A 12,403-nucleotide genomic window follows, 5' to 3' on the forward strand; every position below is an offset into this window, starting at 1 on the left:
TCACCTTGTGGCAAATCATTCCCCTCTACCTGCCTCTGATATAAAGCCAGTAATAAGAGCTGCCATCCGGTCGAGTTGGCAATGTAGGTGGGATACTGTTGGAGCAAAACAAGCTCTGCAACATTCACCCTGAATTAGGTGCCTCCACATTTGCCACACAAGGCTGACTCATGGTTCTTAATGGAGAGGGCACCCCCTCCCAATTGTGATAATTGCCAGTTTCCAGTGACTGTTTGACACCTCCTGGTGGGAGCGCTCCAATTTCAGAGATCTTGGTCGTAAACACCTCTCCCATTCGGGGAAAGAGCGTCAGAGGGGACGTCCTCTCCTTTGTGGAGGAAACTGGCCTTCTACATTTTTATCTACTAATGTATCAATGAATTTTAGAAAAGCTCTAAGATATTTATTATTTATGGTTTTTACCTTGCATTATTTGATTTTAGTCTTTTTAGCTGCTGCTTTACCAAGGATATAATTACCACAATCAATCATTGTCATCATTCAACCTCAGATGTGTTTCAGATGTCAGCAGAGTGACACTGGAACTGGCCATTGCAGATACAGTATTAGAGAGCAATTCTGAATAACAGCGACCCCTCTTCCGCCCTCCCACTCTGCATCTCATCACTGCTATACACCTAACACAACATCTATTAATCTGGTGAGTAATTCTTTTTATTATTATTCTTTTATATGCTTTCTAATGAATCCAGTTTTAAGATGCACCTGTACCTTCTGTTTATCATTTTCTCATCGATATCCATATAGGGAAAAAAATTCTTAAATTTAGTAACCAAGATATAATGTAAGAAATAGTTATGTGGCAACACTTTGGCCTCGTTGGCAACTCAAACAAGGCAGGCAGCAGAGCTTTCAACAAAACATTCAGAGACATTCATTCACCAAACATTAGTTTACAATGTATATTCTTTTTTATTGTAGGATATAAAAGCAATTTTTTTATAACATAATTATTACAATAGCTCTCCTTCAGTGAAGAATTGTACCTTACTAATGAGTGCTGTACAGTATTCTCAATTACAGGTGAAGCCTTTTGTGTCATTAATTCAAGTCAGCTGATTACCAAAACACTTCATTTTGTTTGTAAATAATAGCGTAATTCTATCCAAATAAAAGTATTCCATATTTTTCACCATGATCTGTATCATTTTTCTTAATTATAAATGAAAATACAGAATTTACAGTGTATACATGTTTTTAGAGTAAATAATGTCATGTTTTTGAGAATTATTCATAAATTCAGTTTTTCACCATAGCCTTTCCAGCCAATCACAGTGACCAGTGAGTGCAACACCAGAGGCACAGCTAGCCAATTGGCTGAAACTTAGCGTCACCTACCCGGGCCCAAGCACCCATGTTCAAATGGCGAGACTCTGTGTTGGAATTTTGTGTAAGAGAGGTGTGGATATGATCAGAGCAAATTAATGGTGAGTAAAGAGATCTGTATTGGAAACCTGGACAATGTCTAGGATTACATTTTCTTGAAAAAAGTAATTGAATACAGGTACCTTTAATGTCAAAAGTTTCCTGTGCAAAGGCCATTTTGAGGCCATGTGCACTTAATATTAGGGGATATTCTGAGATCAATCATAATTACTGTTTGCTATACAAAAATGCCTGAGTACAAAACTGCATTAAAGAAAAGGTATTTGAATTTTCTGATGAAAAGGAGGGGTCCAGAACCCCAGAACCCCCCCCCTCCCCTGGATCTGCCTCTGAAATCATACTGTCATCTTTTTCAACCAAATACAGGTATAAGTATTTATCCATCATAAAATACATGTCATATTAAGCTGTCAAAATAATTTATATATGAAAAATTTATTGTTAAATACCTCTACCAATCTCACCTGTTTTTTGTTTTTTTTCTAGTGCCTTCTGTAAGCAAATATTTTCATTGGTAATCGTAACTAGACACCCATTTTACCAGACAGGGTTGAAGATCATTTACACGCCTTACAACACTAGAGTACAGAACATGCAATTCCTATGTGGCTTATGAGATTTCCTTTCTCTAAATTATTGATTCTTAAATATGTCTTATTTCCAAAAACCAAAAAAAAACATTTACAGTACTGTAGTGCACACAAGCAATGCAAAAAAGTTCAGTGTATAATAACAACTACAAAAATGACTTGGACACTTACCCGCTGACCTGTAGCTACGTTGTAGAAGTAAACTCTTTGTGTAAGCGCATCAATCTTTTTGCACCAGCCTTTTGGAGGATTCATATCATACAAGATATCAAGCAAAGCAGAATTTTGATCTGCCTCACTGAGTTCTGGAAATTCGGTTGAGTTTGGAGTTGTTGGGGTGGCAGGAAACTGGGGCTTAGCACTGCTGGGTGGAACAAGTGGGGGAGTGACAAGGTTCAGAGAAGAAACTAGGGGATAATGAATAGAGTGGTGTGAAGGTATGGTCTTGTTTGGGGAGACACCATAAGCAGGCAAAGTCAGAGAAGATGCCACAGGATGATGCTGGGAGATAGTTGATGCTGGATTAAGAGTAGCAGCTCTGTTTAATGATGAAGAAAATGTTCCTTCAGGCATATTAGCATAAGAGAAGGGTTTGTGGGAGGACTTTGGGGAATTGGGATAGTCAGGTGCAGGACTCCTCGGTGGCCCACGACTTGAGGTAACTTTCAATTCCTCATGTTTAGCATATGGCGGAACCTGCAGAAAATTGAAAAATTGGAAACATATCACAGAAAATAAATGAGTGTTACGTACAGTGATCCCTCGGTTAATGAACGCCTCGGTTAACGAATTACGTTCCATAAGAATATTAAATTTGGTTAACGAACAAAAATTCAGTTAACGAAATTTTTACGAAATCATGTCAACATGTTTTCGCTTGCTCACCAGCTGGAATATTAGTCCGCCAATACAGTAATCGGTTCTAGGGCTTAAATTCGTTCCCATTTGAGTAAATATCAAGAAGGTTGTACTATTCAACAATCTTCCAAGTTTTATATTAAATTTTTTAGTCATTTTAACACATATTTAACATAATTGCAGTACAGGAAACTAGTTTTTGGTGTGCCAATCAGCCACTTGATTCACCCATCAAGGTATCAGTTTGTATCTCTGGTCAGTGGAGGTAACATCTTGCTTGTGACTCTCTTGAACATAAACTATTTTTACGTTTTTACAGTACAATTATTGGTCATTCTGAAATTTATTTTACATATTGACAATATATAGTGCAGCGTTGATTTAAAGAAAATAATCTTGAATTACACCCAGTGAACTTAAAATTTTATGGGTGAAATGACGGCATGAAGCATGGGGTGGTTTCTCTTCCACCCCCATTTCCTTCTCTTCTCCCTTCTCCTCCACCCCCATTCTAATTCCCATCATCATCATCAACCAGGAGCCTTCTACATACACACCTCAAAGTAAGTGTACTTTACTGCATTTATTTTGACTTTGTATGTAATTTTCGGTGAGCTGGAACCAATTACCCAAAATTCCATTGAAACAATGGTTTCGGTTAACGAAATTTTCAGTTAACAAACGACCTTCTGGAACGAATTGTGTTCGTTAACCGAGGGACCACTGTATATAAGTTAACAGAGCTCATTTTTTTCAACAATGCAAGATTAAACTTCCTTCAGCCAATCCTATCTCAGTAATTTTTGCCCTCTGAATAATGAGTGCTAATTTCCATTTGTAACCATGATACAGTTTTCAAATTTTTTCTAAAATAATTTTTTTACCTAAGTACTGTTAGTAAAAAAAAAAAAAAAAAAACATCAGATATATATAAAGACAATGATCAGAAATTTTTAATGCAGTGTTAAGAGTTAGTTTCAGCTAAGCACTAAGCCATGTATGATTTTCTTAGAAAAATTTTTCCATTACCCAATGAGTAATGAACTTTGGAGTTACTATACTGTACTCAATTAAACATAATAATTTTTTATCTTATAAAGACATAGATACAGTATATATGGAATCTGTAATGTAAACAAAGTAAGTGCAGTACCATGAGTCAGCTCCAGTTACAAACCAAATGATTATCAAGGGGAAGAGAGGTCTTATGAGAATTAAGGGGCTATATTTTGTCCCCAAATAATTACTGTACCCGGTATGTAAAATTCAATTCCACCAAAATCCTAAAAACAATTATTTTAACTTGCTATCTTCACCAAACCCAGAAAATACTAAATTCAAAGCCTACACTCACCAAAAAATCCAAAAAAAATGCATGGATCTTGCATACCGTACAAATATATGGGTCCCTCAAGACTTCCATGCCCCCTCCAAGGCATGAGAAGCACAACCAACCACATATTTTCCTAGATGGATCACCTATGTTCACAATGTTTACTTTCATGTGACCAAGATTCTACTTCAATATTAAAGTAGCATCTTACTTCTTAGAATATAATTAAAAATAGAGGGAATTTTTTTTTATCTTCTATAATAATAATTAAAACAATCACTTCATTTTTAATCTTCAACTATCAAATAGGACACAACATTCCTCACTATAAAGAATGAAATCCACTTTCATGGTATTTGATATAGGTAGTATAAGAAACTGGAGAAGAGTCTCTCTCTCTCTCTTTCCTGACCTTTAGGCTTCACACATAACAAATATGATACAAGTTCTATCATAAAATCTGCCTCATCAGCAATCTAATACTTTTCAACTGGGTACTGCATACAACTGTTACTTACTTCCATTATTACTGGAAACTTAGGTTTTTACACATAATACTCACCTCAGGAATGGCAACAGAGTGAATTCCTTTTCGTGGGGGTTTCCATCGCTTTTCATGGGTTCGTGTATTGTAATAGTAGGGTCTTCTAGTAGCCTCATCAATATATTCACCCCAATCGTCAAATACTATTCTCTGGGGACTGGTTTGTGGTGAAGGGGGAGTCTGAAATTTTTTGTTTTCAGTATATTGTACAGTACATACATTTGTTATCTACTTATTTAATTACCTTCATTTGCATACATTCTCTCGCATTAACAAAAGAATGATACACACAAAGTTATCCGTGTAAACTCATATTGCAGGTAACAATGGTCACGTATCAGGTTAGGGATCATGTTTAAGTATGAAAACTGCTCAGCTGCAAATCTTTCTTACTATTTACTGGAATAGTACTTGGAAACAATTGCACGCACATTTAATGTTTGCAAAATATTTCACTTACATACCTGTACCTTCTCCATAGTAAGCACAGTACTTAAAACTTAGCACTGACCCCTAAAACATTTACAACTCTCGCAAATAGAGGGGTAGGCTCCCCCTAAATGCAAAAAGATGAGGAGTTTGATCCAAGTTCAATTATCATATGAAATGGGACTTGATGATCAATCCCTTACTTGTAATTAATGCTTGGTTTGGTAAACTTACATATTAAAAAAGCTGGATTGCAGATATTGTACGTGCATTCACATACCATCACACCAGCTAATCTCAAAATAGGTCACTAGCCAGACAAAAAATATTATGGCAATGCAATAAGAGTAGAGTACAGAGTACATCTAGTATAAAGATTAATGCTTACTAGTTAGTGGTTGGATGGAAGGGTGATAAAGTTTGTTGAAGAGCAAACTAAAGGTTGTCAAATACTGTACACAGGTTGTGTAACAGTATGACTCTTCATCCTTCAAAAGCAACCATTGTCTCTATTTTTAAGATCTACGTATATATTAGTTCTAACTTGATGGATTTAAACTACTTACTATATACAGTTCCAACCATCAAGATCAGAGGACCTGGATTTTCAATTTAAAGACTGTGGCTGGTCTTATATAAGTCAACTGTATCAGGCATTATATTTAGAAAAAAATATTGTGTTGCTGCCTTATGTAAATAAGGGGAATCAAATTTTCTCCACACATAAGCTCACCTAGTATAATCTTATAGTGTACTGCATATAAATTACACAATAAAAACAGCAGAAGCATTTGTGACTTGTAACCAAGTAGAGCTGGGTTATGTAATTTTACAATGCATATTCATGCACCCATTTTGGCAAATACTTGTCAAAATGATACACACCTGAATTATTTTCCCACTCCGTGAAGAGTCTGGTGTTGGCGTCTCTCTTGCTGACATTCTACCACCTTCTTCATTCACCTTTTCTTCTTCTTTTTTACTTTCTCGTTTTTCACCTTTTTGCTTGAAGCTTCTCCATGTCTCCCTGAGTCCTGACACCTTACCGGAAGACCCATGAGCCTTCCTCAAAGACTCGGGAGTACCATAATCCTTCCTGGTAGAGGTTGGAGTACCACCTGCTTTTCTTAAAGAATCTGGAGTACCAGGAACTTTATGAACTGATTCTGGACTAACACAAAATTTTTGTCCATGGCTTCCCTGTGACAAACTACCTCCCCTTTTCAGAATTCCTCCATCTTTAATAACAGAACTATTATTCAGACTACTATGACTTGAGCTTTTCTGCACCTGATTGCCATTTGCATCTCTAGGCAGTGAGTCACTTATACCTGTACTTGCAGATGTTGACATTCCCACTTTATTCCCACTAGTGCCTTCATTATCCTCCTGTTTATTCTCAATTGGTGTGACCGGAGGAGGCAAAATTTTCCTTGGCAATGCAACTGGAGGATCTTTCAAGTCCTGGGCATCCTGACGACCAAGAGAACTCTTCTCATTTTCTGATAATATTAGTGGATCAGAGGCATGCCGGGAATGACCTTTCTCCGAGTTTTTACTTAAACTATTCCCAGGTGTTGCAGATGAAGCCATAGACTTCCTTAATTTAACTTCTTGTAACTTAATATCTATTGGTCCCTCTAACTTACCTAGATTTTCTGAACTGGCTGTAAAATTGTCAAGTCTGTGCTTTCTTTGTTTTGGTGGGAGCTTGGGTGGCACGTCCAGTACAATAGCTGCATCTACTGTCTCCCCTCTTTTTAGGGACGGTCGTAAATTATCTGATGCACGGAGCTCTTCAACTGCCCACGATCTCCTTCGGTTGCCTGGATCCTTTGATAGTCTTGGTTTACGAACTTTGTCGAGAGATCCTTGCTTCATTTCACTAAAAGATAATTCTTTCTGAAATATTCTAAAATCAACAGAGTTGGATCTATGTCGATGGCTTAACTGGTTACTCTTAAATAAATAGTCCCTGCCACTATAATGACCATCTAACTCTTCACTACTAGCTGCTCGAGGTTGACTAATATCTAAAGTGGAGTGACTTCTTTCCCCACATGTTAGTTCATCATGTGAAGCTGCCTTCATCACCTGCTTTCTGGAATGGAGATATTTCAGTGACTCCAAGCTACCATCATTTAGGCTTGACTTTGATGTATGTGATGATGAAGACTCGTGCCCACCTTGTGTACAGGTTCTGGAGCTTGGAGAAGGTAGTTCATTGATGCTGCTCCTTGGGGGTAGGCCTTTCACTGCATCACTTTTAAAGGAAGAAAATCCTTGTAGTCTGTATGGATACTGATCTTTTCTCTCTAATGCTCCTCTATTGGGTTCTATCTTGGCTACATAACTCTGACTAGGAACTGGGTTTGGGGGAGACAAGGTCTCTCCCACAGCTGATGTACACTTATTATCCATCTGCTGCAAAGGTAAGACCTGTGGTCTACCGATTGGAGCGTCTTCATCTGAACTTTGTTTCTGCTGTGGCTTATACTGTTGTCTTCCTTGTTTGATAAACTGCTTCATTTGTTCATGGGGTATAGCTGTTACTCGGATGTATTGCACTGGTGCAAAGAAAGGCCGTTGTTCTCCTTGTCTTATGACCTGTAAACAAGAATTTACAGTTATCATATATTTTTTTTAAACCATCACCTATCTTGCTGAAAAATAGACAGGTATTTTTTTTAAATAGGTGAACATCCTATAATTCAGTATGTACTACTACTATCAGTCTACCATATGTATCTTATATAACTAAGAATTAGAGCACAATGGGTTGAGGTACTATAACATCTACTCATGATTAATGTGCAGAAAATGACAAACCTGCCACCAATCAGTGGTAGAACGTTTGAGGAGCATCAAGATCTCTCCCTTGGTCATGTGAAGGGTGCGGTCATCCCGCTGGTAAGAATAATCATGCATCACCTCCACATACTCCTCCCTCTCAACCCCCATCGTGTAACCCTCCGTCATGTTACCTGTGGGAGACCAGACCACAAACCTCAGACCAACAAGTTGATTACTGTATATCATAATGGAATCTAAACCTACAGCAAGACAATTTCTAGCCTTGATCTGTACCATTAAGAAATAACTTTATGAAAACTAAGTACCTGTAGATGGTATATTTCTAATCTCCGGAACTCATCCCACAAAGAGATTCTTTTCACCAAAACACAATATTGTACAGTACTATACTTGGAAAAGGTGCGTAAGAGTATTGCCACTAAATACTCAAAAAATTTTAGCAGAGGTCTCACTGATAAGTTTGTTTTATTGTATACAAAGTAAATACCTGTATGGTGTGAATGAAATCAGAAAAACAAATGTGAACTCAATTAAAATTCTTATCCCCAATGGCATACATCTCTTGAACACCGAGTTCAATGCTTGGAGGTTATATTATATCTGACAAGAAATGACATGAACCAACTCACCTTAGGATTACAAGTTTACTTAGATGTGTTACCTACTGTTAAAAATCAGTTAACCCTTTGACCTCCAATGCAAGTGTCCCTTTTTCTTTTCATGTAGTCACCAAATTTCCTGTCTACCAGTGGGAATTACTGTATTAAAATAGCTAAATTTAAAATATTACCTAACAGAGTTGCTCTTTTATACAATTATTGGGTGTGGTACCCATGATAAGCAAAATAAAGATGCTTTTCCCTTCTTTGACAGGGGGTGAAAACCTGAGAATTACTGTACTGTACTGTCTCCAAGTTGATATATCCCCTAGCTGATGTCTCCACCAGCTGATGTGTCCCCGGCTTAGTCATTCTTTCCCATTCAATCATGTGCTCTCAACACAAAATAAATTACCCCAAGTATAAGACAGGCAGTCACATAACAAGAGTTTGTCCCTTAAAACACTCTTCAAAAGTTAAACAGCTTCCCTGTATGGAGTGCTGTCACCTCATCTCATATCCTAGATATGCTAGAGACTGTCAGTTGATTGAAAACATCCAAAGGAGGTCCCCAGACTTGTGCCTGTTCTACAACACCTCAGTTACCCAGAGGGATTAAAATGCCAGCTTATACTATAGATGGGTAAGGTGTGACTTAATAATAGTCCATAAATACCTTACAGGGCATTACTCAGTCGAGTATTCATACCTGGCACTGGCGGAAGCCCACCCCACTAAGGGTCAGAGCATAAAGCTGAAGAAGCCTTAAGTTCAGAAAACTGTCAGGGCACACTTTGATGGATAAAATTTCAGATTCCCGGTACCCTGTGCTTGCTGAATTATACAAAATAGCCAAACTAAACGTTACCTAACCCCCTAGCCAGGGGCGGACATAGGGTGGTCAGACATCCGGCTTTAGGCCGGACAGTCCAGCTTTTGAGCACTCTGTCCTTCGTCCGGCGCTACCTAGAGCCGGACGTTAATTTGTCCCCTTTTTTGTTGTCTGACTTAAAAGAATTATATAAATTACCTTCAATATATTAAAAACAGTGGGAACTGAAGGCCATAATAATCGTTAAAGTATTTTTATGATATATAGTTGCCGTTGTCAACACTGCTGATGAGCCTTAGTGTACGACAGTACGAGTCAAGTTGTCAACACTGTCAGCATGTCCGAGATGGTCAGTCTGCCCAAGGCCGCAGTGGAGAGTGGTTGACTTTTTTGTTCTTGCTTCAATTTGGTTAGCTTATGCTGTTTCAGCAGGAGTAAAAATGAATATTCATTTCTTCCAGTTCTTTATTTATACTGTATGAATGCATGTATGTAATACGTATATACAGTGCATTTCAAAAAAATTTAAATTTTAGAAAAATTACCACAAAATAGCATTCGTCACATGATAGTGTAGTAAATTTCCAGAATTCTGTGGTTGCTGTTTACTGTAATATTACCCCTTGTTGAAGTGAGGGTTTGTAAACTCTTGGAACAATTTGGCAGTGTGTGTTGTGATGGTACCGAGTGTGAGTTCATTCAAGACCAGACTTGATCAACATTGGTGCAGGTAGAGATACCTGTACATTCTGGAGCCAGTACATGTCCAGTACTTACCCAAGCTGCTAACAAACTGATCAGTGTTGAAAAGGATTTAAAGAAAGAGAAGTCAGGTAATTTGGATTCTTCCATCAGCTAATGGCTGAGAGACCAAAAATACAAATACTGTATCATTATATATACTGTGTTTTACTCATCACTTCCCCTCATCCTTAATGCCCTGCCCAGTACAGGTGATTTATGATCATAGAGAAAACTAAAAAAAAATAATTAAAATAAAAAGTTGTCGCCTCTTTTACAATGCTTACTATAATGCTATGACCACCTGTGGAAAAAAATGTGCGAAATCGTACAACTCTTTTGGCGGTCCGTAGTGCTGTTCTCAGAAATTGCCTATTTGTTTAACTGTATACAGCGGCAGTGTCACACTGATGGGTAAAGTCTCGTCTTCAGTCGAAATTTCTTGACAATGCCAATTCGTGCGACACTCAAATGCATATACTTCAATAAAACTATGCTTGATTAATATGCATGGTTCATATTCTTAGATTTTACGATATCAAGAGGAGCACTGAATAATGGACAAGTCTCACTGTAATTTTGTAGTCATCTCCGCTCCAAGTTTTGTATTATTATTCCAATGAGCCAGCAGACACCTTCTCACATCTCCAGATTTGGGAAAAAGTACAAAGAATTAACTCTGGAGGGTCCCGATCTAGAATGGTTATCACAATATTAGTCGTTTAACCGAGCTTCTTGACATTTGAGCAACTTTCAGTCCACCATTTTCCACGACCATTACCTCCCCTACAGCATTAACTCAAAGCTACTATCTTCCTCCCGGACGTCATTATCTCTGTATGATCCTTTTTAAGAACAACATCGCTCACACTAACCTGAAATCTCATATCTCGTCTATGTCCCAGAGACGTTCTCCCATGTAAACAGGAACTCGCCTCTCAGCTGGCCAACCTCCCACCCCGCCCCTACACCCATTGCTACCCGCCCTCTCATTGGCCCACACCACCTTTTCCGTCATTTGTGATCACTTCCCGCCAATCAGGACGTCCGTAGGAAACCTGAGTGCAACAGGTGCGCTGTGATAAATGAAGCCTTAAAAGCGTCACCGATACAAGTTTATAATAATAATAACAAATTATTGAATTAAATTTAGATTGACAATATTACCTTCATTGTAGAGTTGCGCCCATATATGTGGCATTGCAGCAAATGGATCACTTTCTTCCTACCAGTAATACCCTTTTTTGTGTGTAAAGGAAGATGGGGTAAAACAAGATTAATTATTAGTTATTTTTATCCTCTTTACCACTGATCGCAAAAGGATATAAAGTGTATAGACAGAAGAAATGGAGAGGGAGGGTAGGAGTTCCTAAAAGGTGCTACTGTAGTAAGCTATCTATCAACTTAAACTAGGTTAGGTTAAGTGCACTTAGGTTAGTTGGGTTAAGTTAAATTGGGTTAGGTTAAGTTAGATTAGGTTAATGGACGGTGTAATGTAAATATCCTGCAACAACCCGGTAGACCGTGTACTATAATGCAAATATCCAGGTACAGTATACTATTATCCTTCCTCAACGCTTCTTCCCCTCGTCTGGAGATTTCTATCTCTGATCCTCAAGATATGTTAGGGACTGTCAGTTGGTTGAAAATGTTCAAAGGAGGGCCACCAGACTGGTGCCAGCACTTCGGCACCTCAGCTACCCTGAGAGATTGGAGTGCCTGAACTTGCCTAGCTTATACTACAGACGGGCAAGGGGGGACCCAGTTGAGGTGAATAAGCATCTCAGGGGCACTATTCAATCGAGAAAATTGTGAGGAGATGGGGGGCGCTGGTGGTAGAAGCTGTACCGTTCTTGCCTCGCAAGCAAGATGTCACGGGTTCGATTCCCGGGTCGGGGGAAGTTGTTTGGACTTACTTCCTAGCCCCCATTAGTCTCTGTTCACCAGTAATAAAGTAGGTACCTGTCGAAATTTGCGAATTCATATTCAGGGAGTTGTTGGAGCTTCCAATAACTTGATGACATACACCATTGATTCTTCAGGCTTCTACGCCCTTAACTCATGAGACAGACATAAAGGCAAGCATGAACTTACCATGTTTCCCTGTTGGGCGCTGCAAACGCTTCTGCGCTTCACCTTGCACAGGATGTAAGGGGGTGCCCAATAAACTAGCCCCCTCGTGGGCAATCTAAAAAAAAAATCTGTGAGGGCAAACTTTTTCGGAGTGAGGGTTGTAAGCTCTTGGAACAATCTACC

The 12,403-nt window shown here is 38.5% G+C and overlaps 1 protein-coding gene across 7 annotated transcripts in view; it reads right to left on the minus strand.

Moving 5' to 3' along the window:
* Positions 1-11,112, minus strand: part of LOC121863788 — an 87,634-nt gene extending 76,522 nt beyond the window's left edge. For 6 of the 7 annotated variants that reach the window (XM_042362594.1, XM_042362599.1, XM_042362598.1 and 3 more), the window contains exons 1-5: positions 11,023-11,112; positions 7,991-8,145; positions 6,047-7,768; positions 4,751-4,912; positions 2,169-2,693 (exon numbers count right to left, since the gene is read on the minus strand). In XM_042362594.1, the coding sequence (XP_042218528.1) occupies positions 2,169-2,693; positions 4,751-4,912; positions 6,047-7,768; positions 7,991-8,140 (2,559 nt within the window). In that variant the 5' untranslated portion in view covers positions 8,141-8,145; positions 11,023-11,112. The remainder of the gene's footprint in view (positions 1-2,168; positions 2,694-4,750; positions 4,913-6,046; positions 7,769-7,990; positions 8,146-11,022) is intronic. The other variant, XM_042362596.1, reaches the window with a different exon arrangement.
* Positions 11,113-12,403: the final 1,291 nt, after the last annotated feature.

Source organism: Homarus americanus, unplaced genomic scaffold (assembly GCF_018991925.1).
Source record: "Homarus americanus isolate GMGI-L3 unplaced genomic scaffold, GMGI_Hamer_2.0 scaffold48354, whole genome shotgun sequence".
NCBI lineage: Eukaryota > Metazoa > Arthropoda > Malacostraca > Decapoda > Nephropidae > Homarus > Homarus americanus.